This window comes from Pan troglodytes, chromosome 3, assembly GCF_028858775.2.
Source record: "Pan troglodytes isolate AG18354 chromosome 3, NHGRI_mPanTro3-v2.0_pri, whole genome shotgun sequence".
In the NCBI taxonomy this organism is placed as follows: domain Eukaryota; kingdom Metazoa; phylum Chordata; class Mammalia; order Primates; family Hominidae; genus Pan; species Pan troglodytes.
Window position 1 is genome coordinate 88,411,964 of NC_072401.2, and position 27,578 is coordinate 88,439,541.

Consider the following 27,578-nt stretch of genomic DNA (forward strand, 5'->3'; position numbering starts at 1 on the left):
AATATGCAAATAAGGTTAGGTATCTGCTTTGTAGTCCATGTGTTGTTTGCTAGGAGCCTGGAAAAAACTTCTCAGTTGTAGGAATTTTGTCTCTTTTTATGAATGTGTCCACAGCAGCCTGTTTAAACTAGGTTTAAAATGTAATTGACAGTGGTTTCTCCTTGTAGCAGTTGTTGATTGGGGGGTTGGAGGATCCTTGACATTTAATTTTGGATATACTCTCCCATGATAGAATGAGCTTGAAGTGGAGCGTGGAGGAGCCCTACAATTTTTTTTTGGTTTATTCAGTAATTGAAAAATGTGTTGATGGGTTCCTGTGTACTCAGTTCAACAATAAATGTTTCAAGCTGTGTGCAGGGGCTCACACCTGTAGTTCCAGCATTTTAGGAGGCCAAGGCAAGAGGATTGCTTGAGGCCAGGAGTTTGAGACCGACCTAGGCAACAAAGCAAGACCCCGTCTCTACAGAAATACTTAAAAATTAGCTGGGCATGATGGTGCATGCCTATAGTCCCAGCTACTCAGGAGGCTGAGGTGGGAAGATCCCTTGAGCCCAGAAGTTGGAGGCTGCAGCGAGCCATGATTGTGCCACTGCACTGGGTGATAGTGAGACCCTGTCTCAAAAAACAAAACAAGAATAAATGTTTCTTAATATTTTATTCTTTAGAGAAATAAATTGCATCTTGCCAGTTTCCTTAATATCCTGTTGTTCCCCACTGTTCTTATCAATACACAGACATTGCTTTTCCTTTCATTTTCCAAGTGTAAGCCTTTTCCTGTTGCTTTTTGCTGCTGGTTAGCAAGTCTAAATGCTGAGCATTTGTTCTGGCTGAAGCTGTGCTTGGTACATTGGCCCAGTTTCAAAGGTTTTTCTTATTGTATGTGGTGCAATTGGTTCTCTGGAATGTGTGCGTTAGAAGTTCAGTGACTGGGAGGGACTCTTCCTTTTGGAATGGTAAATCCTGTCCTGTGTTCCAAGCTGTTCTATAGAATGTACCTCATTCAGTTTGGTGTATGTTTGGGATTATCTGGTGCTTAAATTAAGTAACAGTATATTCACTTAGTACATTTGATCTGTTATGGGCTGTAGAAGTTAGTTGTTTCTTAAAACCAAATTTGCTCCTGAATAATTTGAGAGAAGAGGCGCCTTTTAAAATCACCTTGGGGACGTTTCAGCAGTTTCTTCTTGAGGCAAGATGAATTTGGGAATAATTTGTTTTTCTTGTTTTCTGTGTGGGACTTGAAAATTTGATGTTTTAATCAGTTTAGAGAATGTTCTTCATAACTGCCTGGTTTTTTTTAAATGTTATTATTAAATGGTTAACTTCAAAATGTATTTAAAACAACTATTGAGTCTCTGGATCTGTATGTAGAGTTAGATGTGCAAAATCTCACTCAACCAATATTCATATGACCTGATGGGTTAGTGCTGGGTAAATAGGATCAAGAGGGAAGGGGTGACTGACCTGCAGCCACGTGCATTCTTCCTTGGGATGGGTGCCGGGAGTCAGATGATGACGGAACAGATGAGTGAGTAGGCAGGATCATTTTAGATGGTGATTGAAAGGTGAAGTGCTGGAGAGCACCTCTGGTGGTGGGGACTGGCTGAGGAGACGATAGTTATAACCTGAGATATTAGTGGAGAGAGAGCGAGTCTTCCTCAGCTTTAGGCACAGAGCATGCAAACGGGGATTAGCAATGCACAGCTTGACCTGCTCCAGGCATGAAAAGGCAGCCAGTCTGGCTAGTATTCCAGGGAGGATAGGGGGAGGAAGGATGCTAGATCTCGGAAGTGTGCTGGGAATGGGGCCTTGTTGGCCAGGCTTCTGGATTTTAATTTTGAATGCTATAGCAAACCTGTGGAGGGCTTTCAGCAGTGGAAGGACCACTTAATTTGCCTTGCATTTAAAATTCTCTCTCTGGATCCTGTATTTTCTTGTGTTGTTCCCCATGATGTATTTATAGCAGCATGGAGAGATTTGTTTATTGTCCAAGTTTTCATCCTAGAGGTAGCTTTCTAAAATTATTCTGAATCTGTTGATTTAAAACTCAATGTGTATTTTCTCTAAGTGTTACCCAAACATAGTACCTTTTCTTTTACTGTAGAGCACTTGGGGTTTTATGACTAATTAATAAGTATGGTAAACTGAAGAATAAAACATGTAACATTAACTGATTAACACGTGGTGTTAGCTGAGGCAACTCTCTTGGTCCATCTAAGAAAGGGTGTTGTCAGCCTGCCTTCTAGGTTTGATTCATTTGATGGGTAAAAGAATTTGGTAAAATCAGTCTTAGGTATCAGACAATGAGTCACATTTTGTCATTAGATAATAAATAGACTGGCAGAATTCAGCAGAATTCTGAATCGTTGGAAATTGAGTAATGCTTGAATATAATTATTTCAGTCAAAGATATGTATTAAGCATCGCATTTATTAAGCACTGTGCTGGGTAAGGAACCCTTGGAATAGTCTGTGCCCTTAAGGAGAAGCTCACAGTCTAATAAGGAAAATCTGTAGGCACACATATATAAAGTCTATCTAGTTTGGGTAAATAAAAACGTAGACAGCCTAGGTATCCCAGAAATGGAGGCAGGGATACTGAGGAAGACTTTTGAAAGGCAACAGTTAGAGACCAGGCAGGGAGAAGATCTGTGCTTCCCAGAGCCTCCCTGCTCCTTGTGCTTGAAGGGTAGAAAGTGAGGCAGAACGCAGGAAGGGTGCTCTTACCTGGGAGGGCTGAGGCTGGCAGAAGTACTGCTTGAAATACTCACCCAGGAGGCCTGGCACGGTGGCTCACATCTGTAATCCCAGCACTTTGGGAGGCCGAGGAGGGCAGATCACGAGGTCAGGAGATCGAGACCATCCTGGCTAACATGGTGAAACCCCATCTCTACTAAAAATAAAAAAAAATTAGCTGGGTGTGGTGGCGGGCGCCTGTAGTCCCAGCTACTCAGGAGGCTGAGGCAGGAGAATGATGTGAACCCGGGAGGCGGAGCTTGCAGTGAGCGGAGATCGCGCCACTGCACTCCAGCCTCGGCGACAGAGCAAGACTCCGTCCCAAGGAAAAAAAAAAAATACTCAGGAGCTTTAGTCCTGTAGGCACCAGGGCTCCCAGAAAGGTTTTAGGTAGGTGAATAACAAGATCAGATTTATGATTTTTAGAAAAATCAGTGACGCAGCTTTGTGGAGATGGACAACCCAGAAAGAGGAGCCTCTCGGAGCCACATTCCAAGTGAGAAGTGAAGTCCATTTTATTTGAATGTTGGATGCTTCATAGATTTAATACCCAAAACATTTTTTAAAAGTTGGGGAATGAATTGAAGAAAGCATTAAGAAAAAGACTTTAAGCTTTCTTGTCTACATTCTTAGTTTGTAACTGTAGGATTTTTAATTTTCGTGGCTGTCATGAGAGACTTTCACCAGCCTCATTATTTTGCAGGTATGAGATGTGGTCCTTCAGGGTCAGTTGATAGTGTGACATGAGTGGCCTGGTAATGAGGCCAGCACTCTGGTTGATCCTAGTACAGACCAGAAGAGCAGGAGAAGAGCCAACACCTATCCACATTTCTGATTGGTGCCAAATGAGCAGTGCCAATGAGGCACTGTGCAGCTGTGCTCACCAGGGGCCTTTACAACTAAAGGGGAGACATAAATAACTAGTCAGGTGACAGACTTTATCTCAGGTTAAAAAAATTGGTTTATCTCTGTTGCCATTGTGAAGGGTAATTTCTGTATATCCCCTTGCTTGACTGCTGGTAAGCACTTGACATCAGTCTCAGGGACTGAATTTTCTGAAATTTGTCAGTAACATCAATATGCTGACATTGCATATAACATAAAGACATGTTTTATTAACCCCTGGCTGTAGATTGCCAGATTTTTGAGGTGAGAAGTGATTTTTTTTCACTGGTGTGGTTTGTGTAATTGTTCTATATACGTGCTGGCCTTGCTCACTCAGTACTAGTTTTTTATTTTTAAAATATGTTTGGAAGATGAGAGGCTTGGTGTGCTGCACATGGGAATACATTAGCTCCTCTGTCTCCTCTCCCCCCGTCATCCTACTTTTCTGTTGGAGCTATGTATGTCCAACCACACAGTTTTCCTTACTTTCCCTTAAAAACCAATTGATGAGGAAGACAAGTTCTTGTGTTTTTCTATCTGTAAGGTAAAAAGTACCTCTCAAAATAGACTTATGAGATGTATTAAGAGAAACAAAATGGGTTATATTAACTACCCCAGTTAAGAAACATCAGCTACTGGTGTTTGAATGTTAGAACATATTCTCTAATATGGCAGCAAGTATCTGCTTTCCCCCCCCCCCCCCGCCCTTTTTTTTTTGAGACGGCTTCTTGCTCCATCGCTGAGGCTGGAGTGCAGGGTGTGACCTGGGCTCGCTGCAACCTCTGCCTCTCAGGCTCAAGTGATCCTCCCATCTCAGCTTCCCAAGTAGTTGGGACTAACAGGAGTGTGCCACCATGCCCAGCTAATTTGAGATTCTGCTTTACGCAGATGGATCTAAAATTACTTGCTAACAGTCTAAGACTGAGTTCAGAACCCAAAATCAGTTTTCAGAGCTTCTAATGATTAACACTCCAGTATTTCTTTATCCCCAATCTGATGTTGCTATAGTATATGAGGCTCTTTTAGTTTTTAATCAGAACTTTTATACAAATAATAGATGCTTTCTCATTGTGAAAAGAATTTAAAAACAACGTTAACAAAATGCTCCCCAAACCACATCACCACTTAACATTCTGCACCCTAATCCCATGCTGCTTGGTGGTAGGTTGTTTTTGTTTTGAGATGGAGTCTTGCTCTGTCACCCAGGCTGGAGTGCAGTGGCGCGTTCTCAGCTCACTGCAACCTCCACCTCCTGGGTTCAAGCAGTTCTCCTGAGTCAGCCTTCTGAGTAGCTGGGATTACAGGCACCCACCACCACACCCGGCCAATGTTATGTATTTTTAGTGGAGATGGGGTTTCACCATGTTCGCCAGGCTAGTCTTGAACTCCTGACCTCAAGTGATCTGCCCGCCTCGGCCTCCCAAAGTGCTGAGATTACAGGCATGAACCACTGCTCTCGGCCCTGCTTGGTAGGTTTTTGTGAAATGTATCCTTTCAGACCTTTGCTACATATTAATAGGCATACAGAAGTACCTGGCAAGTTCATTTTGAAAGGTAAATTAACATGTCTCTCCTTAGAATTGATGTGACTTTTTAGTCACGTTTGCCCAAGTGTAGAGTCGTTCTCAATTTAAAACTTGCAGGATGCATTTAAGATATGCAAAATATCTTACTGGCTCTGAGTCCTGGAGAGTGTTTATGATGGGTACCAAGAATGTAAATTTCACTGTCATGTATCACCCTCCCAGAGAATGGCAAGAAGTTATGTGGGCAGTGTTTTCAAGGTTGATTTAATTTTGCAAAATGGGGTCACATAAAACTTTAAAAATAAATAGTATAATAAATTATAATAAGACTGAGCCTTCTGTGGCAAACAGGAGTGAGTAGCAGAGAGTGCTAATGCATTGAGATAATCCCCTGGGGGCTCTTCCAGGAAAACAACTGACATCGTGCTATTTTGTCATTGTACTTGGCTGATATTTTTAATATGAAATCAGATTGTAAGACTTTGTTTTAGGATTAAGTCTCTGATTACTTTCTTTACAAATTTTAAGAATATTATTCATGTTAGTTATTGGGAGTGAAAACCCTGGGACGATTTAGCTGAGTGATTTTTATTATGAGAAAGTCTCTTACAAATTCTTTCACATGGATGGAGAGACGAAAAAAATCTCCCTTCTTTGAAGCAACATTTTATCCTGCCTTCAGACATGGAGCCACTTTGATTTCTCATGTTTAAATTGTATTTGGAAGTCAAACTAGTATTGTGCTTGGAGGTATGTTGATGCTTTTTCATAAAGCCAGTGTGTGAAAAATGTTTCCCGCATGTTAGATGGTAGGAATAGGGGAATGTGGAAACAAAAGGCCAAAAGATGGACTTAGAAAGTTGAGATGTGGCTTTTAAAATAAAAAAGTCACTTACATGGTGTGGAAGAACCCTAGCATCCTGTCTTTTTGCCTCCCTGTTTGTGACAGATCTCTATCTCACCATCCTCTAAGCTGGGATTGCCGAACTTTTGTGTTTATTTGTTGCTCTATCCTTTGTATATTCAAATCAGAATGGCATAGTGCTTCTAAACAGTAATAAGACTTAATCCTTTCCAGAGTTAATGTACACTGTTGAGTTTAGGATTTTCCCTTCCCTTCCTGCCAGATGTCTCCATCCTTATGAAGATAAATATATAGGAGAAATCACACTCTGTCATCCAAGAGAGAGTTAAAAATTTAAACTCGAATTCTAGAGAGTTGGTGACATCTATCAGAGGAAGGCCTATGTGAAGTGACCAGTCAAGGGTGATAAATGGGTAGTCAGCTGTGCACAGCCAGCCCTGTGGGCCGTGAGTTGCCATGGAAGCACCGAATGGCATTCAGCAGTCCCGCATGACTAACCTAGTTTAGCAGCAGGGCCCATGGGCTCCAGCCTGGGAGAAGGTGCTTACAGCCAGATGATACCAGAGCCAACACACTGCCCCACGTCTCATGCCCAACTTGGGCCTTTCTGTTACTATCTTTTCCTCATCCACATATGCTATTTCCTTTTTTAGTGTGAAGGAAAGAGAAAAAGGAATCACTCTCACTAATCCTTACAGAGTTGTGATTTCTTACATTTTACCACAATATTTTAAACACATCCATCCCTACCCCCAAGAAGCATTTGAAAAGTCAGAGTAAATGTGCCCTGACAGGCCCCAGCATGGGGTTGACTAAATGACTGTATTGAGGGGCTGAACAGGCAGCTCTGAATTCCTCAGGATTTTCACCACCTTTCTGAAAGTGAGAGCATTCTGGCACGTTTTAGCTTTCCAAAGCTTCATTCAAGCTCTTGTGCTGAGTTAGTGGATTCGGTCAGTGAAACATCTGTGGCACAGTCCCCCTTTCATGGCTTGAGTGTTTATGTTCTGCAGGTGAGTTTTCACATGTGACTGATCTTACCAGGCACTGGACACTGAAGCCTGTGGTTCTCCCCATTTCTAGTTCACTTAACTAAAATACAAATGTGGAGGAGGTGGCTTGATGAATTCTGTAGAGATCTTTTGATACATCAGGTTGAACCTCAAAGATGGTGGACAGTAGTATATGATCTGAAGGCAAGAACTTGGCTACTGAAAGGAGAATTATTTCCCTATTTAAATAGATTTTTGCAGACTTCCAGTAGAACTCATGGTGTCTGTGGAGTGGTCAGACTTTGCATCCTCCTTCCCAGGGGCACATCAGAGGCTCTGAAACAAGAATTGTAACACAGTTTTTATATTTATTTATTATATTTATTTTTGAGACGGGGTCTCGCTCTGTAGCCCAGGTTGAAGTGCAGTGGCGCGATCTCGGCTCACTGCAGCCAAGATCTAGCAATTCTCCTGCCTCAGCCTCCCAAGTAGCTGGGATTACAAGCATGTGTCACTACGCCCGGCTAATTTTTGTATTTTTAGTAGAGACAGGGTTTCGCCATGTGGGCCAGGCTGGTCTCAAACCCCTGACGACCTCAGGTGATCCTCCCACCTCGGCCTCCCAAAGTGCTGGGATTACAGATGTGAGCCACTGTGACCGGCCCACAGTTTTTATAACTGAAAGAGCAGCTTCATGCCATTGGCCATCCTTCTCTCAAAGGGGTCCTCTGTTAGGTCTTTCCTCAAGGACAGGCCTGTGTGGATCAGTTTAACCAAACATCAATTTTGTGGCTCTGAGATGACCCTGCTGGTGGAGATAATACTAAATTGTTGATGTGTACCTTTTTGAGACTAAGGAAATATGAGTGGTTATAAGTTAGCACACTTTAGCACACCTTCTTTGTCTTCACTGCTCTATTTAACGCAGCCTGACAGCTTTGCTAGCAGAACTGTGGCTGAGAGTATAAGCTTTCTTGCCAGGCATTGGTGAATGTTCAGGTCTACCATTTGTGAGCAAGTCAATCCCCTCACCTTTTTTTTTTTTTTTTTTTTAATTGAGACAGACTTTCACACTTGTTGCCCAGGCTGGAGTACAGTGGCGCAATCTCGGCTCACAGCAACAACCTCTGCCTTCCAGGTTCAAACAGTTCTCCTGCCTCAGCCTCCGTAGTAGCTGGGATTACAGGCGCCTGCCACCACACCCAGCTAATTTTTTGGATTTTTAGTAGAGACATAGGGTTTCACTATGTTGGCCAGGCTGGTCTCAAACTCCCAACCTCAGGTGATCCACCCTCCTCAGCCCCCCAAAGTGCTGGGATTACAGGCGTGAGCCACCATGCCCTGCTTTTTTTTTTTTTTTTTTTTTTTTTTTTGAGATGGAGTCTTGCTTTGTTACCTAGGCTGGAGTGCAGTGGCACGATCTCGGCTCAGTGCAACCTCTACCTCCCGGGTTCAAGTGATTCTCCTGCCTCAGCCTCCTGAGTAGCTGGGATTACAGGTGTGCGCCACCACGCCCAGCTAATATTTTGTATTTTTAGTAGCCACAGGGTTTCACCACGTTGGCCAAGCTGGTCTCGAACTCCTGACCTCAAGTGATCCGCCCACCTTGGCCTCCCAAATTGCTGAGATTACAGGCGTGAGCCACCCCACCTGGCCGCAAGTCAATCTCTGAGCTAGCTTTCGTTCAGTTGGAAAATGGGGTTAATAATCCCACTCTCACAGGGTTGTTGTGAAAATTAAATAGAAAACTGATGTGATAGTGCCAAAATCAGTGTTGACTAACATGTTAAGTGATGTCATTCCTTGGCCAGGCTGCTGCTGCTGTTATCATTGCTTTTGTATTTTGGTGAGCCCCAAAAAGGATGTGCTGTCTTTTACCCCTGGAGATCCCTTGGAAACTTGTTCAACATACAAGCCTTGGGGCCCATGTCAGGCCTACTGCCTTAGAAACTCTGTAGGTCTCTGTGATCTGTGTTTTGACAAACCCTCCAGCTGACTGACTCAGGTTTGAGAACCTCTTAGCTAATGCAAAGTACCATCTAAAATCAGCTAAGGAGAACTTGTAACTCACTATATTCTATTCGGAACAGTGGGAAAGAATGGCCAGGCTGATGTTGGGATACATTTTTCCTTAACACAGGACTGGAAAAAAAAAAAAAAACACCTTTATTAAAGTGACAGTTAACTTACAGTTATTGAAAGGTGATTATTGACAGCTGGGCGTGGTGGCTCATGCCTGTAATCTCAACACTTTAGGAGACTGAGGTGGGTGGATCACTTGAGGTCAGGAGTTTGAGACCTGTGTGGCCAACTTGGTGAAACCCTGTCTCTACTAAAAATACAAAAATTAGCCAGGCGTGGTGTCGGGTGCATCTAATGCTATCTACTCGGGAGGCTGAGACAGGAGAATCACTTGAACCCAGGAGGCAGAGGTTGCAGTGAGCTGAGATCACTGCACTCCAGCCTGGGCGACAGAGCGAGACTCCATCTGGAAAAAAAAAAAAAAGTTGCTACAGAGTTTGTGAATCATGTAGGGCATTTGCCGCCTCCTAAAATTCCCTCATTAAAAAATTTTCCCATCTGCCCCTTCCTTGCTTACACCTTGGTTTAAACAGTGATGTGTATAGGCTCAACAAAGGTTTACTCATGGTATGAATAGTGGGTTTATTTTTAAAATTTCATATTCCTTTATCTCAAAATGGAACCAAGAAAAAGAAAATATTCACAAAAGATTTGCCTGGGAGCTTTTAACAGATCATTCCCTAAGCCATTGCAAATTTGCAACAAGAAACCAGAAAGCTATTTAATGTGACTGGCAAAACAATTTAGTTGCAAGGAGAAAGGAGGCAACCCAGAGCAGGGGCTCAAAGCCTACCTCTACTCTCTGAACTTCCTGCCTCTTCAGTCTTCCTCTGCCCTGCCCAGGAGCTTTTGTGAGTTCCACCCAAGAGGGAGTTGTTGGACAGTGTGGGGAGAGCAAGTGTCTTTCACAAAGCCTGGACCTCATAAAACTCATCCTACCAGTGATATCCATGATGTCTTTTTTCACCTCACTACTTATAGGGCTTTTAGTTGAAGGGTGATGGTGAATCATAAAAAGAAAATTTGTCTCAAAATAGGTGTAGAATTACATGTCTGCCGATAAAATCTTAACGTGGGTTTAAAAAAATTTTTTTGACACTAATGAAGTAAAACCTTAATTAACTAGAATCCTTAATTTAATAGGATTTCCTCCCTGTGGGAGACTTCTTGATTTTAGAATCACATAGTAATAAACCAGTGTTAGGAATTCTGTGAAAGAATGGCTTAATTGTGTTCTTCTGGTTATTTCTGTGGCAATTTTCAATATTTTGGAATGAAAATCTGGAAGTATGGGAGAAACCCAACTGATGCTGAAATAAGGCTAATACAAGGCTGAGTTGATTGATTTAAAAATATTTTAGTAATGTAACTTCGTTAAAGGAAAATTGAGTGTGTGGAATTGATGAGAAAATTGAGGACTCTGAGCAGCCTGTTAGTTGAGGTGTAACTGTTCACACCCTCCCTTTTGGATCCTGGACTGAGAATTGCCATTTGGAGTTCCCTTCTCTGAGACAAAGGTAGCATTTATTTAGAAGGGGCGGAGCTCTGCCCTGTGAAGCGGAGCCTAAGGCTGTGAACACTGACTGGCTATAGGGGCTCTGCTGTTGTAAGTGGCATATCAGAGAGGGGAGAACTCCCTTAGTGGTGAGAATAGCCAAGCAGACAAGCACATGCCCATGGTAAGCTTTCCCCACCCACTCACCCATAGGCCTGTCTTGACTGCTGCAAGGTGCATGCACTGGATAGTTTGGGAGAATAGAAGCTTAGATGCTCAGAGGATGGTTGCCTGCTTAGCTCCTCCCTGCAAAAACTGGCTCAAAGTGACTATAAAACAAGTTTGAAGGAAAAAGTGATTTCCTAATCAGCCTGCTTACTTGGCTTCTATGGTTATATGCTAATGGCATATGATCTTTTGAACCAACAAGAGGAATTACCAAAATGATAAAATAATTGAAGGAATTGAGTGTCATCAAGTCCAGTGTGCTACTGCCAACCGGAAGTAAGTTTAACTTTCTGAAACAGGTGAGACTCAGACTTCATTACAGAAGATTCCACGACCAGTTTCTGGTTCAGCAGCTTCTTCTTTTCAATATTTTGACTGGCATAAATTATTAACTTTGTGGTTTTAAGAGTTCTTTTAAAATCTGATATTGCAATATCCATCATCTAGGAAAAGTTTTTGATACACACAGGTCTAAGAAGATAATTTTTTCTTTCTTTCTTTCTTTTTTTTTTTTGAGACGGAGTCTCGCGCTGTTGCCCCGGCTGGAGTACAGTGGTGCGATCTCAGCTCACTGCAGCCTCCGCCTCCTGGGTTCAAGCAATTCTCCTGCCTCAGCCCCCAGAGTAGCTGGCACTACAGGCGCCTGCAACCACACCCAGCTAATTTTTGTATTTTTAGTAGAGATAGGGTTTCACCATGTTGGCCAGGATGGTCTCGATCTCTTGACCTCGTGATCCACCTGCCTTGGCCTCCCAAAGTGCTGGGATTACAGGTGTGAGCCACTGCGCCTGGCCTAAGGAGATAATTATTTACCACATTGTAGTGAATTCAGTCAGGCAGCTAATTTCTCTCCATGCATCCTACTCCCATAGATTAAAAGGCTATAGAAATACTAGATTACTTTTTAGATGATTTTTAAAAATAATTTTTGCATGTGTCTTCCAGAGTTAAATCTTTTTTAAATAGTTGTAAGTTTGTAAAAATATGTAACTGTAGTGGCTGTTTTTTAATCTAAAAGTATTTAATGATTAGCTTCTATGCAGAGTACCATGCTTTAGCACCAAGAGAGGTGCTAAATTTGCGAGGTTCGTTTCTGATGGAGTTCACATGCTAGGGGAGAAGGGAGGAGGAGAGAGAACTAATTGATGTGTTAGGTAAGCACATACTTGGTGGATTTGAGGAAGCCTTTAGAGTGAGTGACATTTGAATCATTCCAGAGATTTGCCAGAAGCTGAAAATTAAGGATGGGGGTGTGTGGTGGAGAGAGAAGCAGTGGAAATCTGTGGCTGGAATGAAAGCATCAAAGTCTAGGATATCACTGAGGAATGGGGAGTAGTCAGGTGTGACTGGAATGTAGAGGTAGTTTGTAAGAGAGTCATACTTCCTAGGGAAGCTGGCTCTGGAAGAATTGGTTATCTTTCAGTAAAGAGAGCCTGGTGGAAATTAGAGCAAGAGGCTGCCTTACAGGGTATGCTCAGGGGATGGACGTGACTGACTGACTGTCAAGTAGAATGCATGTGGCAGGCCTGCAAGGAGACAGTAGATAATTTCTAGAGAGTAGATCTGCGTCAGATTATGGGGGAATTTTAATGCCAAAGCAAGAATTTAGAGTTTATTCTGCAGTAGTAAAGAGCCATCAAATGCTTTTATTTTAAAATATGGATCGTGACATGAGAACCAGGGCCTTAAATCAGGTTTCTTTTCATGAGAAGGCTGAATTAAAGGGATAAGATGTGGGGGAGGCAGGGAGACCAGTAGGCTTTTGTCAAAGGAAATAAGAGAAGTCAGAAGAGGGCAAAGAGGCCAGGAAAGGGGGTGGGGAAGGGCGTCTGACATCAGGGCTAGAATTTCCGAAGGTACCGACCGACAGCCTTAACTAGACAATCAAATATTTTCCTGTTTGTTCAAATGGCATTGGGAGAAAACATTCAGTAGATTCCCTAGGAGCAAGTCTATGAAGACAGAAGTCATTTTATAGTTCTTATTTCACTTTTTAATCATACATTGCATGTGAGGGCTGGGAAGTGACCCTTGGTGCTGACAATGAGGCAGGTCCACTTTTGGTTTATGTGTTGGCTAAAACTGCACTACTTTTGGTCTCCATCTCTGATTTGTTTCTCGTTGAATGCCGTTTAACCCCTTTAGTGCCAGGGCTGATGATTTAGGATACATTTTTATGTGTTTTAAGTAGGGCAGTCAGATTATAAAGCGTTCTTCGTCGGTAGAGCTGACATCTATAATTGGATTTTCTCATCCTTGACGTTTGAAATGAGAAATAAAAATCATTTTTTGTGGGGTTTACATGCCAAGACACTCCCAGTAGAGTAGGCTGAGAAAGTAAATGCTGTTTTGGGTGCCTGGTAATCTTTTAATTATGAAATAAGCCTTTTGATTTTAATCTTTCAAAATGTACGCTACTGATCCAGGAAAACGGCCTTTCTAAAGTTCACATCCTGCTGACTCCTGCAGATGAAAAGCTTCCACCTCTACCCCATATTTTGCAAGCTGAAAATAAAAATATCATTAATCTTGTCTCAGTTCCACTGCTGCCTGTAAAAGGCTGTTCAGTTTGGAACCAGTCCTGAGCCATGATGGAGACCATGGCCCAGAGTGAATGCTTGGGTTTTGGGAGCCAGGACCCCAGGCTGGAGGGTCACAGCCAAGTGACTGAGGCCTCACCCTAAGGCTGGGTTAAGGAACTTAGGCTTTCTTTAAATCACAGCCGTCATCACTGCTTCTTCCCAGACCTGTCCTCACCTCCCTTCTCACATGTAAGTATGCCTGACAAAACTTGGAGACTGATAAATTTTATTGTTTTCATTCTTTTGTGGCATCTGAAACAGTTTGTACAATGACGACAGAAACCTGCTTCGAATTAGAGAGAAGGAAAGACGCAACCAGGAAGCCCACCAAGAGAAAGAGGCATTTCCTGAAAAGATTCCCCTTTTTGGAGAGCCCTACAAGGTATTTACTGAACACTAGACATTGAAGTCCTGATTTATCACAATATTGAACCCTATGATGAAACAATTCAGTATAATTGAGTTCGAACAAGGGTCACAGCTGTGAAAATAAGATAACTTACTCTAACTTATTCTAGAGATTTTTGAAAACAAAGTATGAAAATTCTCTGAACGTTGTTAGAATTACCAAAGTTTGTGGTTTTCTTTTGTAATGCTAGTCTCCTACAGTTAGTAATATGTATCCATGATAGTCTTCTCAACAGGGGAATTGAGTTAAAATGGCACATTAAATTCTACATGTCGTACATTAAGTTCGGAGTTTTTTCCTTAATAGTATTATATAACGTGGTTTGTTAAATGGTAGTTTTCCTTAGTTTTTTTTCATTCTCAAATTCTCCTTTTTTTTCAGACAGCAAAAGGTGATGAGCTGTCTAGTCGAATACAGAACATGTTGGGAAACTACGAAGAAGTGAAGGAGTTCCTTAGTACTAAGTCTCACACTCATCGCTTGGATGCTTCTGAAAATAGGTTGGGAAAGCCGAAATATCCTTTAATTCCTGACAAAGGGAGCAGCATTCCATCCAGCTCCTTCCACACTAGTGTCCACCACCAGTCCATTCACACTCCTGCGTCTGGACCACTTTCTGTTGGCAACATTAGCCACAATCCAAAGATGGCGCAGCCAAGAACTGAACCAATGCCAAGTCTCCATGCCAAAAGCTGCGGCCCACCGGACAGCCAGCACCTGACCCAGGATCGCCTTGGTCAGGAGGGGTTTGGCTCTAGTCATCACAAGAAAGGTGACCGAAGAGCTGACGGAGACCACTGTGCTTCGGTGACAGATTCGGCTCCAGGGAGGGAGCTTTCTCCCTTAATCTCCTCTTTGCCTTCCCCAGTTCCCCCTTTGTCACCTATACATTCCAACCAGCAAACTCTTCCCCGGATGCAAGGAAGCAGCAAGGTTCATGGCAGCAGCAATAACAGTAAAGGCTATTGCCCAGCCAAATCTCCCAAGGACCTAGCAGTGAAAGTCCATGATAAAGAGACCCCTCAAGACAGTTTGGTGGCCCCTGCCCAGCCGCCTTCTCAGACATTTCCACCTCCCTCCCTCCCCTCAAAAAGTGTTGCAGTGCAGCAGAAGCCCACGGCTTATGTCCGGCCCATGGATGGTCAAGATCAGGCCCCTAGTGAATCCCCTGAACTGAAACCACTGCCGGAGGACTATCGACAGCAGACCTTTGAAAAAACAGACTTGAAAGTGCCTGCCAAAGCCAAGCTCACCAAACTGAAGATGCCTTCTCAGTCAGTTGAGGTGTGTGGAATTTCTTATCTTGGGGAATTCCAATTCGAAGACGGATTTGAGATGAAAATGTCTGGAGGATGTGGGGCAAGGTGGGGAGGTTAGTCCATGGCTTTTGGGTAGGGGGAATTCTTTTTGGCTTTAGGATCTTGTTAATAACCCGCAAAAAACCCAGATCTGAGATGGACGACTGATTATAGATATTGAAATGCAGTTTGCAGAAAGGTTTAGAGAACCTTTTTATTGAGCCAAAATTTATATACAGTAAAACATAGAGATCATAAGAGTACAGTTTGTGTTTCAAAAAATAGATACACCTGTAGGATCCAAAACCCAATCAAGAGAGAGAAGATTTCGGTTACCAGAAAGTTTCAGGAAGGTTTTCAGGTGTCTTATTTATTGTTTTGGGAGACACTGGGGTAACAACGTCAACACGAAAAAAATTTTTTTGATTAATACCTCCTCAGACCCAGTTAATTTTTCCTGGGCTCTAAACCGTAAAAAAGTAAAAACAAGATGACAGAGTCTCTGAATTTTTATTATTTTAGAAGGACTTGTTCCCTGTACATTGTAAGGAGCTTTATAACTAAAGTTCTGTTCTAATATTTTATTATTTATCACCTAAAAAAGAAGAGTGGGTATACGGTGACATTTCACTTGAGAGTGAGTCACAAATATAATACAGAATGTTATTCAATTATGGGTTTTAAAAGTAACCCAAATGCTGTACTTTTTAAAACCAAGAAAAAAATATTTCTTTTTCTACTGCATGGATAAACAGCAGCATTGTGTTTGAATGAGGAGAATTAGAGCATACATTCTGTCACTGAAATTTTAAAGTGGTACCAATTTCTCCAAAATTAAGATTAGTAGTGTGAAGTGAAATGTTTGAAGGGAATTTTAAAACTTATCTTTTAATGTAAAGTCTATGGTTTAGTTACGTCTATTGTATAAACATTCTAATTTGCATCTCCATTGCTCAAAGACATTTATGCCATCCAGATATGTTTTACATAATGCCAGAAGGTAAAATTCCTCAGGTGGCGGCGTGATTCCTACCTGGAAAGATAACCTTTATCTTCCAGGAGGACAACTTGTAACTTTCTGGTGTCAGCTTCTGGTTTAGAAGAGGGAGGTTGGGGTGCCGTCCTCACTGAGCTCTTCAGCTGAGTACTTCCAGATGTCTTCTGAATGCCACTTGTTTGGGGACCAAGGAAAAATAAGAAAGAAGGAGTAAAACCAATGGCAGAAATGACCAAGATGGCAGAACTGCATCTCTGATCCTAACTTAAGAAGATTTAATGCACTGAGCCATTTATTGAACATTTTGTGCTGTGATGGAGGTAGGGGTAGGCAGCTGAATGAAGGCAAAATAAAGTGAGATCCTCCCTCCTCAAAACAGTCACTCCCCCTGCCTTCTAATTCAGGCAATAAAGAACTCAATGAGAGTTTCTTTCTTTCTTTATCAAATAGGGTTAGCTGTATGTTCCCAGTTTAAAAAAAAAAAAAAAAGGGGGACAACTTAACATTCTTTCTAAAAATAACAAACCTAAAAAATTGCTTTAAAACAATTTTTAGACAAATTAGCAAATATTTGCATTGTCTACCAAATGCCCAACCATATGCTTAAGTGCAAGATTCTGTGCCAGAGAAATCGGTCCTTGCTGCAGGACAGATTAGTCTAGTATAGAGATCAGCCTACACTTATGAAGCAATTAGAGAACAATTGAGTTTTCTCTCTCTGGAATGAGGTGCTTAAAGAACCTGTGTAATTCAGCCCTAGGTTTCCTAGTAGATGTTTCTGGGAGAGGATTCCTGTTAACTTACTGTTTTCTTGGGTGGAAATAAGTAGGCTGAGTTGAGATTCTTCAGTGTCTTAAAACCCCTTATATTTAATATGTATTTTGAACATAGGACTGTGTTAATTGGCTCTTGCATGTTTTCTGAGGAACAAAATCCTCCATACATTTGGTCATTGAAGAATGGGGTTTTTTTTTTTGGCACCAGTGCATCTGCTGTCAACAATGGAGTAGAAGTAAACCTTTCATCTGCAGCCTCTGTTCACAGTCAGCATTTCCTTTAATGCGGTGGTTCCCTCTGGTCTCGGCCCGAGTTCTCATGCCAGGCAGCGGCAGCTGTGATACCAACTGCCTGGGAGCCCCGTGGCGCTGTTGGTGAGTGGGAGGATGGAACTGAGGGGGTCAGACAGATGGAGGGCTCTCGGTGACCCCTTTGAGGGCAAATTAGGAGCCAAGAGCATGGAATGAAGGAGTCGTCAATCCGGGAAGTGGGGATCTTGGTGCTCCCTGGTCAGGTTTTGGATTTGATTTTGCTCTTTTAATGAAGATCTCATGTTTCACAGACTTAGCATTAATTTTCTGTTTATACACTTAGCAAAATGGGTATTTTTGAAAGTTTTAAAAATATACTTGAATTTTATATTTCAAATTTTAATATTTCTTGTGAATCCAAGGATTATTATTCTGGTGAACCCAAGGAAAGTGTAGAGATGTAGGACCAAAAATGTGGAAATTAGCCCCAGAGCAGGTAAACTTTGAATATAGGTGAGAATATTACCAATAGCCTGGGTTATTTTTGGGTTTGGGGCAGAAGGGGAAGCTGTCTCTTGGTAGAGCTGGGAGAAGGGGGTGTGGGAGTAGCTGAGTGATTTTCCTTTATTTGCTTAATTGGTCCTAAGGCAAGTCAGAGGAAATTTTCTCTTTCCTAGTGCTCTGAGTGTGAGGATAGTTGGGTTTTGTGGTTTGTTTCATTTCTCCCCTACCCCTTTCCACTGCTTCTGTGAAATAGTGATTTTACAAATGAACCCAAATTGGAAAGTCACTCTTTTTATTTTTTGCTTTTTATGTTCCTTCATTCTCTAGCCACCTAAGTGTGGATTCTTTACTCCCTGTCCTTTGCTTTCACCTCATGGGAAATACTTGGTTTTATGTTCTAGTTGGTACTATAAAAACTCATAGTCTTCTCTGGGATAAGTCTTGCTCAGAATTAAAGTTTAATTCTTCCAAAGATCCTAAGGGAAAAAATTATCAAAAGGTCAGTTTCCGACTAGAGGTCTGGACCACAAAAATCTGCACTTGGTTTTTCTCCGGGAGTGTCTGTTTTAGTTTTACGTCAACTGGAAGATGTCTAGCAGTGTGAAGTGACCAATCTGAGGCCAGGCCCAGAACTCCGCGATCTCACATGGATCCCTTCCAGCTGCAGAGTTGCCACATCAGAGGTGGACCTGCCCAATTGGAAGATTGAGATTTCTTTATATCGCTCTTTTCTGTCTAGAGATAACAAGTGAAAGAGAGAGAAGCCGTGGCATCTCTGTGAGTGCTCATGCACATGGACCCCGAGGCTGGGGGCATTGAGATGGAATGTGGAGGTGGGGAGGTGTGCCTAGACACAGGTTTCAGATAAAGGATTTATGTGCTAGATAGGCTTTTTATTGAAAAGGAGAAGTGGAATAAGCAGAGATGGGTACACCAAATCATATACTGAATTTAGAATGTTTGAATTTTAAAGCTAAAGACACAGCTCTTTCATTTTGCAAATAAGGTCTTAAAGGGTAAAGTCCTTCATTTTGCAAAAAGTTGTAGTTAATATCAGAGCCAGAGCTAGAACACCCAGTTCTTTTGACTTGCTGTTTGGTGGCAGCATTGGTGGCAGTGGTGAGATGTTTGTGTTTTTGACCGGAAGAGTTGTAATTTGTCACCCAGACTGAACCTACAGCAGAGCCATGGAGGATACAGTGAGTTTCATTTCCTGTGTGTTTCTTGGCCTCACTTTTATCTTTCATCATTCCTCTTTTTCTTTCCTTTTTCTTTCTTTTTTTTTTTAACTTATTCATTCAACAAACTGGTATTTTGTTTGTTTTGTTTTGTTTTTTGAGACAGTCTTGCTCTGTCGCCAGGCTGGAGTGCAATGGCGCAATCTTGGCTCACTGCAACCTCCACCTCCCGGGTTCGAGCGATCCTCCTGCCTCAGCCTTCCATGTAGTTGGAACTACAGGCATGTGCCACCACGCCCGGCTAATTTTTTTTGTATATATTTTTTTATTCGAGACGAGGTTTCACCATGTTGGCCAGGATGGTCTCAATCTCTTGACTTCATGATCCGCCCACCTCAGCCTCCCAAAGTGCTGGGATTACAGGTGTGAGCCACTGTGCCCAGCCCAACAAACTGATATTAACCCTCCACTATGTTCCATGCACTGTAGTAGGCTCTTAGTGATACAGCTGAGATCAAGGTAGACAGATCCCTGGTCTCATAGACCATCTATTCTAATGGGGGGCATTGATAATATAGATATAATGAAATCATAGGCGTTGATAAGAGTGCCGCAAGAAGTAAAGAGGGTGATGAGGATGAGATGAATCAGAGGAGGCTGACTTAAAAATGGTGGTCAGCACAGGACCCTCTGAGGAGGCACCTTTCACAGAGACACCTCGCATGGAGGATGAACATGCGTCAGTCATGCAGAGCTCAGAGACGTATTTCATTTCAGGCAGAGGAAACAAGTGTAAAGGCCTGAATTTAGGAAAAGGCATGGCCTTGTTAATCCCAGCACATTGGGAGGGCGAGGTGGGAGGATCACTCCTGGGGAGCCCAGGAGTTCAAGACCAGCCTGGGCAACATAGTGAGATGTTTTATCAAAAAATTAAAAAGTTTTCCCAGCTATTGGGAAAAAATTAAAAGTAGTTCCAGCTACTCAGGAGGCTGAGATAGGAGGATCACTTGAGCCTGAGAGGCTGAGGTTGTAGGGAGTTGAGATACTGCCATTGAACTCCAGCCTGAGCGACAGTGAGACCCTGTCTCAAACGCTCCCTCCTCCCCCCACACCACCACCCAAAATAAACAGAAATGAGGGGAGTATGGCTAGAACACTGAGAGTGAGGGGAGGATGTGAGATGGAACTGGCGACATGGGCAGGAGTAAGACCATGGAGGCTTTGTTGGCCGTGAAAGGCATTTGGGTATTATTTGTGATTGAAACCATTGGATAATTTTGAGCAGGGGAGGGACATATCTACTTTTTTTTTTTCTTTTTAAAAAACTGTAACTCTGGCTTCTGGGTGGGAAATGGATGAGAGGGGCAAAGGTGGAAGCAGGGAGACCAGTTGGGAGATAGGAAATGATAGTGGCTTGGGGTAGTAGCCATGTAGGTGGATAGTAGCCATGTACGTGGTATGAAGTGGACAAGTTCTGGATCTGTTTGGCAGGGAACTGATAGGGCTCTGTGATTGACAGGAGATAGGAGTGGCCTGAGGTGAGGGGAGGTGAGGCATCAAACAAGGCTGGTAGGCTTTTTATTTGAAAGGCAAGGATGGTGGGATGATACCAGCTACTGAGAGGAAAATAACCTGGAAAACTAAGAACTCTAGTTGGGTCATGTATTAAGATCATGTGTTCGGTTTGAGATGCTGTAATGTATCCAGGTAGAGATGACAAGTGGCAGTCATAAACAGGAGTCTAACTCTGGGAAAATGTCAGAACTGAAAATAATTTGGGATTTGTGTTTATTTAGTAGGTATTTAAAACCTTGGGACTGAGCATATGTACCTAAGAATCCTTATATGGTCTTACTTAATTCCTCCTCCAGATCAGTCTGGCTTTGAGTCCTGATTGTGACTGATTTCTGCAAAGCAATTGCTCTTTACCTTGTGGCCTCTTGTGACATCGTGTTAGGAACGTTTTGTTGCCAGATGCTTGCATTTAATTTCCAAGACCCAAGTGTACATTCATTGTTGGACCACTTTGATTCATTGCAGCTCTTAAGTTGAGCCTCCTATTTTCAATAAACTACCAGCCTAACAACTGCATGAATTAACCCACAGTGGAAAACTGTGTGATAGTGATTCACTTTGCATTCACATGTACAAACATTCTTTCCTACTTCCATATTTAATTTAAACCTCAAGAAGAGGGACTTCCCTATTATGACATGATCTAAACCTTCAGGCGGTTTACTTCTGGATATGCCGATGGTGCATATCCTGCTCCTGCACCACTCAAAACACATTTAAGCAGCTTACTCTCACAAACACATCATGTATTCAGCAATTTTAACCAAAATATCTTGAACCCCTGTTGTGTGCCAGGCCTGGTGCTGGGGATGAGAGGTTAAAATGGTGGGCAAAACCAGATGGTTCCAGTCCTCTTGGACCTTAACTGTCCTATTAGAAACTGACATTTGTCAAGTAATCACTCAGATCCATGTATAAGAAGCTTTGACAAGTGCTATAAGGGAAACTACAAGCTATTCTAAGAGCTATAAGAGGGGATTGTGACTTAGAACTAAGGAGCTGAGGAAGGCTTCTCTGAGGAAGTACTATTTGAATGAGAGCTGAAGGTGAGTAGGAGTGGCCCAAGTGAGGGGTGTTGGGGCTTAAGCAGTGTCAGTATTCCAGGAAGAAGGAATAGCATGTGCCACTGGCTTATGCCACACCATGTGCAGAGACCATTAGAGAATTCTTCCCAGGATATAAGCCCAGTACCATAGATCAAAGGGAATTTTTCATTTATTCTGAAACTTGGCAGCACATCAGAATCACCTGGGAAGCCTGATAAAAATACAAATTGTTAAAAATAAAAATTCCCAGGCCCTCCCCTGGGGGGCTGAGTTTGTTCTGTAGCCTGGAGATGACAACTGTTCCGGAAAAGCTTATGGGCCACAGGGAGCTACAGGGGCCCCTCCCAGTGGCTCAAGAAGCCCCCCGACATGTGGGTCTCGGGCACAAGGATCACACTGAACTGATGGATGGGGCTTTCATTCCTGAGTAGGACGTCAGAGTAGCCTTGGGAGAAGCACAGAAGTGGGATCCCCAAGACTCTCCTCCTCTTTTCCTCCGTAGCTCATGTTTTTCATTGTTCTGCCCCCAACATAAGGTAGAAGATTATGACACAATCTTATCTAGCTTTTCAGGTTCCGTTTTCTAAAAATGTTTTATTATGGTAACTCTAGATTCTGTAAGGTCGACCTCAGTGAGCCTGGGCAGACCTACATGACCTAAATGTGTTAGGAAATTGATAGCAGAGTAAAGTTATCTGTGTGCAGAATTCCCTGCTGCCATGGGTGGTGCCTGGAGCAGACGACTTCCAAACCGCTTGTAAGAAAGCATGAAGAATAAGTCACCTGCACTTCAGAGGCCAAATTTTAAACCTGAAAAGATCTAAATATAGAAGTTTTAAAATAGTGAGTGACAGGCAGGTTTTTTAGAGCAGAAGCTGTAAACCAGCAGCCTGAGGGCTAGGTTGGGCCTGCAGACAAATTATTTTGTTTGGCCTGTAGGGCTTGTTTTCTTTCTTTCTCCCTACCACCCCCCACACTTTTAGCCAGTATTTACAAACTGGAGAATTTAGGAAAAAAATCATTATTGGCTGAGTAGAGGCAATTTCTGGAACCTGGCAATCTTTAGAGTCTCTCTCTCTCACCCGGGCTGGAATGCAGTAGCACGATCACAGCTCACTTCAGCCTTGAACTCCTGGGTCCAAGCAATGCCCACTTTTCCATCCTGAGTAGCTAGGACTGCAGGCACATGGCAGCATGCTTGGCTGATTTATTTTTATTTTTTGTAGAGACAAGGTCTTGGGGTGTTGCCCAGGCTGAACCTGGCAATCTTTTGAAGAAACACTTTAAACTCTGAAGGAAACTTTTTAAGTAATATAGACACAATATTTTTGAAAAGCTCTTAAATTGTTAAAAATTAATGCAAAGAATAGAATTGCTTATAGTAGCCCAAGAGGAAAGCATAAAATTGAAACTGGAAGAACTTTTTGGGTGGTATTAATTGGAGTTGTTTTTACTTTGTGCATTTCACTTTCTATTCCTTCTCGGAAATGCCAGAAGTACATTTGGTACCAGGATAAGAAATTCCTGTTCCTCCTTGTTTTCACACTTGAGATGTTTGTGGATGGTTATTGGATCCCCCTGAGTCTCTCCAGTTGTGCCTTTGCCAAGATATAGACATTCAACTCTTTTGAATCTTCCCAGACTGCATGTGCTCTCCCAGGCTCTCACATAGCCACCCGGGTCATTTTAGCTCTTCTCTAGATTAACTGTGTTTTATTTTGAGCCAACTGATAATCTTCAGGGACAGAAACCCAGATATTCCAAGGGGAATCTTGTTGATGACTGAGTTAGTGGTTTGATTTTGGCTGTTTTGGTGGGGGTGACCAACACTCATGAGATATTTAAACAGTTCCTCCTGAGAGGATCCTGGTTCATGTAAACATAATAATATATCTTTTGGTCTTGTATTTCTTCTCTCCAGTTGCCAACAGCAATTTGACATTATTTTCCAAGGTTAACTTTGCATGTTCACATTTCCCAAGAACTCTATAAGCAGCTATTTTTACATTGATTTTGTTCCTTTCTTTAATTGTTGAAATAACTCTATTGATGGTTTTTCCCACAGAGGTCTAGGGTCCACACAAACTATTAGTTTTCTCTTGAACTTCATTTCATTCCCTATTTAAATTTGGCCTACTTTCTCTCTGCATTTTTTTTTTCCTAACCCCGTGGTAATTTGTCAAGCCCATTCTAATCTTCTTAATCCCTTTGGCTGAAGGGTTTTGAGGTTTAATGTTTTAATCTAGAGGCCTTGGTATTTAAGTAATTAGAGGTCCTATTTCTAGCTCTGTCCTTTAGATAAATCACCTTAGGTTTTTTATTCCAATTTACAAATAATAGAACTCTGAAAACTCATATTGGACAGGAATGTGGAGCTTTGAATTGAACTGCATGAATTAAGAAAGGAAGGCATTCTGTATTATGTATATTTCTTCGAGGTATTCTTAACAACCCCACACTATATTATAGATTCCCTTTTTCCTTAGAGCTCAATTTTTAAAATACCCCGAAGCAAGTATTTGCTGTTGCATTTTAGAAAATTTTAAAATAGAATTCTATGGTATAATTAGAATTTATGTTACTTCCAACATTTTTTCATGCTCGAGAACATGGGAACTTGTGAAAAAATTTTTTCCTATTAAATAATCTGAACATTCTTACAAAATGTTTTTTAAAAACAACTTTGTTTCTTTGTCATAGAAGGATTCATATTTTTACATTCTGTCAACAAATATTTGAACACCCATTAGATATAAAGGGAGCTAATAGGAAAGAAAGACACATGCACAGTAAATTTATTATGACATAGCATAAAAATCCAAAGTGTAATCAGTATGAGCAAGGTAATACGGAACTCTTCATAATACATTGCTGGCATAGTCCCCTTGTTCACTTTATGATGAAAACTATTCTAAATGATTTATAGGTGCTAACTCATTTCATATTCACAATGATCCCATGTGGTAGGGTACTGTTACCATCCTGTTTTACTGAGAGAGTTAGAGGTACAGAGAGATTGGTTGTCCAAGCTTCTGGAGGCTTTTACCAGTGGATCTGAAATCCAGACTCAAGTAGTCTGGTTCCAGAGTCCACAGTCTTAACCACAACACCTACATTATATTGCCTTTCAAAAGTAGAAGCTGTACATTTTTTTTTTTAAGAGTTGACTTTTGAAGTACTTTGCACTCTGGTGAAAGGTACATCCAGGCTAAAGGCTTAGGAAGAGAAAAGACATAGAAGCAAGACACGGAGGGAAATCTAGTGGGAGTGGCAGGGCCTGTGGCTCCAGGAGGTTGGGCATGGGCAGAGGAGAGCAGTGGGGAGATGGGCCTGGTGGCAAGATAGGGCCAGCTTTTGAAGTTCTTTAGTTATTTATTGAGTAATTTAGATAAAAACAAGAATCATTAATAAAAGGCGGAGAATTATTTTGGCTTCATGGCAGGCAGTACAGCTTGGGCTTATAATTCTGTAAGGCTTTGGGCAAGGAACCTAACCTTCCTGTGTTACCAGTTTATTTGTCTGTAAGTAAAGTGGGTCTAATATACTGAGGTAATCTTTGAATTACTTAAGACAGTGCCTTGTGCATAGTATGAGTTCCATACTCCTACTATGGAACTCTTGGTAGTGGTAGAAGTGATTAGAGTAGAAATTTGAACTGGGCCTTAAGAAAAAGAATTTGGACAGAGGGTTATCAAAATGGGGAATTAGTGATGTTGGGGAGTTAGGAAGACTGATCGTATTGTTTATTGAAATGTACTTTAGAAATGAAGTTGGAATTAGATCAAGTGGACCATTAATTCCCAGTTAAGAGTTCTAAGTGAATAAAGCCCCTAAGACTTGATTTTAAAGTATTAAAAATAAGTAAACAAATGAAAAGCCTGGTGAAAGAAAGTATTTCCTTAGGGGTTATCAAGCTTTTAAGAATGGGTTTGCCATGGTGTTAAACCCCCACCGCTGTCTTCAGCATTCCCCCACCCACCATCCCCACCCCTGCCTGATGGCTTAGTTGCTCTGTGAGCTCACTCCTGAACAGCAGCATTCCCGTGGCTTGGCAATCTCTGGTGTAAACAGTTCACTTTATAAAAATGTATGCACTCTAAAATCTTGTAGTGCCCTTTCCCCTTTAATTTCCAAAGCACTTATTTGTTTCTCTCTTGATTATCACAGTAACCTTGTGAGTTAAGTATGGCAGTTGGCAGGAGTCACCATTTTACATGCCGTGGAACTGAGTCTCTAAATTTAATTTAAGCTAGTAAATGGCAGAGATGGAGACATGAAACCTGGACCCTGGCTCCTAGTTCCAGCGCTCCATCTGCCACAAAACATGGTTTCTGTGGAGTAATGATGGCTTATGTACACTTTTATTTGAAGTGTGCTGTTTTTCCACATGGCCTTGCTTTCATGTTGGCATCTGATGAGTCATGCAAATATAGGGTGGCACGGGTGATTTAAATGACAGGATGAGTAAAACTCAGTTTTGGTCTTCGTGGCCATGTAGCTTGCACTGAGACCTTTAACTTTGCTTCCTACCTTTCAGAGAAGGAAGCACCAGGTATGAATTCTCTCAGTTCTTTCTACCTACAGTGCCACCCCCGCCCCCAAATCATAGCAGCCACCATTTGTCTCTTTCTGTTTAATCTCACAGAAGGAGTTGTTCTCAACTCCCCCACTCTCAACCTTTGGTTAGCTTAAACCTTTCCCTTATTACTCAGCTCTTTCATGATAGTCTATAGTTACATTTAGGCCTTTCCCAACTGAAAGAGCAAAACAAACCCTTCTTCACTCTTGTGTCTTCTCTAATTACTACTTTCTTGTTCCCTCCACAGCAAAAGCTCTGGAGACAGAAGTAGGTAAACACTGTTCCTGCTTCCTCTCCTCCCCTCCCCTCTACTTGCAACCCATTGCAGCCTGCTCTGTGCCTTCACGCCACTGCCTCTGCCGGCAGGAGCCACTAGTGGACTGTATTGGATGAATTCGAGGAATGCTCTTTCAGGCCTTATCCTACTTGACATCTCTGTAGCATTTGACACTTGACCACCATCACCTTAAACACTCTCCTCCCCTGTTGTCTGGGTTTTCTTCTACCTTTTTGCACGTGCCTTAATCTCCTTTGGAGGCTGCTGTTCCCACTCCTCCTCCAGGGCTCTGTCCTCAACCATCTTTTCTCATTCTGCAGCCTTTCCCTGGTGACCTCATTTGCACTTAAGATTCAACTGCCGTTGCTCACGAACACCAGAGTGATTTTCTAGCCTAAAACTCTTAAAACGTATTTTGAGATCTAGGTTCTGTTATCCACCTGCCCACTGGACTTTTCTAGTAGGTGTTGCACAGGCATCTTAATTGAACCTGTCTAAAATGGATTTTTTTGTGCGCCCCTCTCCCTGTATCACTTCACACACAGAATGTTCTCCTTCCTCCTGGTCATCAGTTCTCAATTCCTTTCTGTCATATACTCCATTGTTTTGAAAGCAGCTTGATCCTATGGAGATTACTTTATAAACATTCATAGCTTCTCCTTTTCTGTGTCCCTCATTTAGTATGGATTTTTACCATCTTTCTTGAACTGTTACAACTTCTTTCTAACCTCTCATCTTGCTGTTTTCCTGCTTCTCAGTATGCCACATTATTTCACATGAGTGATTTGATTAAGTGAAAATCAGATCAAGTCATACTTTTTCAAGATCCTTCAGTACCTCTCCATCACCTTCAGGATAGAAAGCCAGATATGTCCATTTGCCTTCTTGCCTCTTACCTGTCTCTGCAGCCTTGAGTTCTGGCCCTGCTGCTGGTACTGCCTTGTTCCACTGCAGCCCCCAGACCCTTATAGATGACTTTCTGCTGTGCACCCCACTGCTCAGGCCCGAGTTTCAGCACTTCTCCCTTGGTATCATCCTGCTGCTTTTTCTCCAGGTGGTAAACATTTTGAGGGCAGAAGTCAATTGTGTCTTATATGCTTGTTTGTCCTTTGTGTTTAGCACAGGTGAGAACTGGAGCCAAATGGGAACTTTGCTACGCTGTACTCAGCTTGAGGATTTCTTACCCAGCTCACTCTGGTCTGGAGTCTGAAAGATAATCTCTTAAATGCTTGGCTTAACAGAGGGGTGAAGTACTGGACTGAATTTCCTATTCAGGACACTTGACTGGGAAATGGGT

At 42.1% G+C, this 27,578-nt stretch overlaps 1 protein-coding gene across 26 annotated transcripts in view; it reads left to right on the forward strand.

The window, feature by feature from the left end:
* Nucleotides 1-27,578, forward strand: part of AFF1 (ALF transcription elongation factor 1) — a 247,133-nt gene that overhangs the window by 138,673 nt on the left and 80,882 nt on the right. For all 26 annotated transcript variants that reach the window (XR_010156322.1, XR_010156321.1, XM_054683810.2 and 23 more), the window contains 2 exons: nt 13,652-13,772; nt 14,181-15,083. Coding sequence is in view for 24 of the 26 variants with exons in the window: in XM_054683810.2 (XP_054539785.1) it covers nt 13,652-13,772; nt 14,181-15,083 (1,024 nt within the window). In the remaining 2 variants the exon portion in view is untranslated. The remainder of the gene's footprint in view (nt 1-13,651; nt 13,773-14,180; nt 15,084-27,578) is intronic.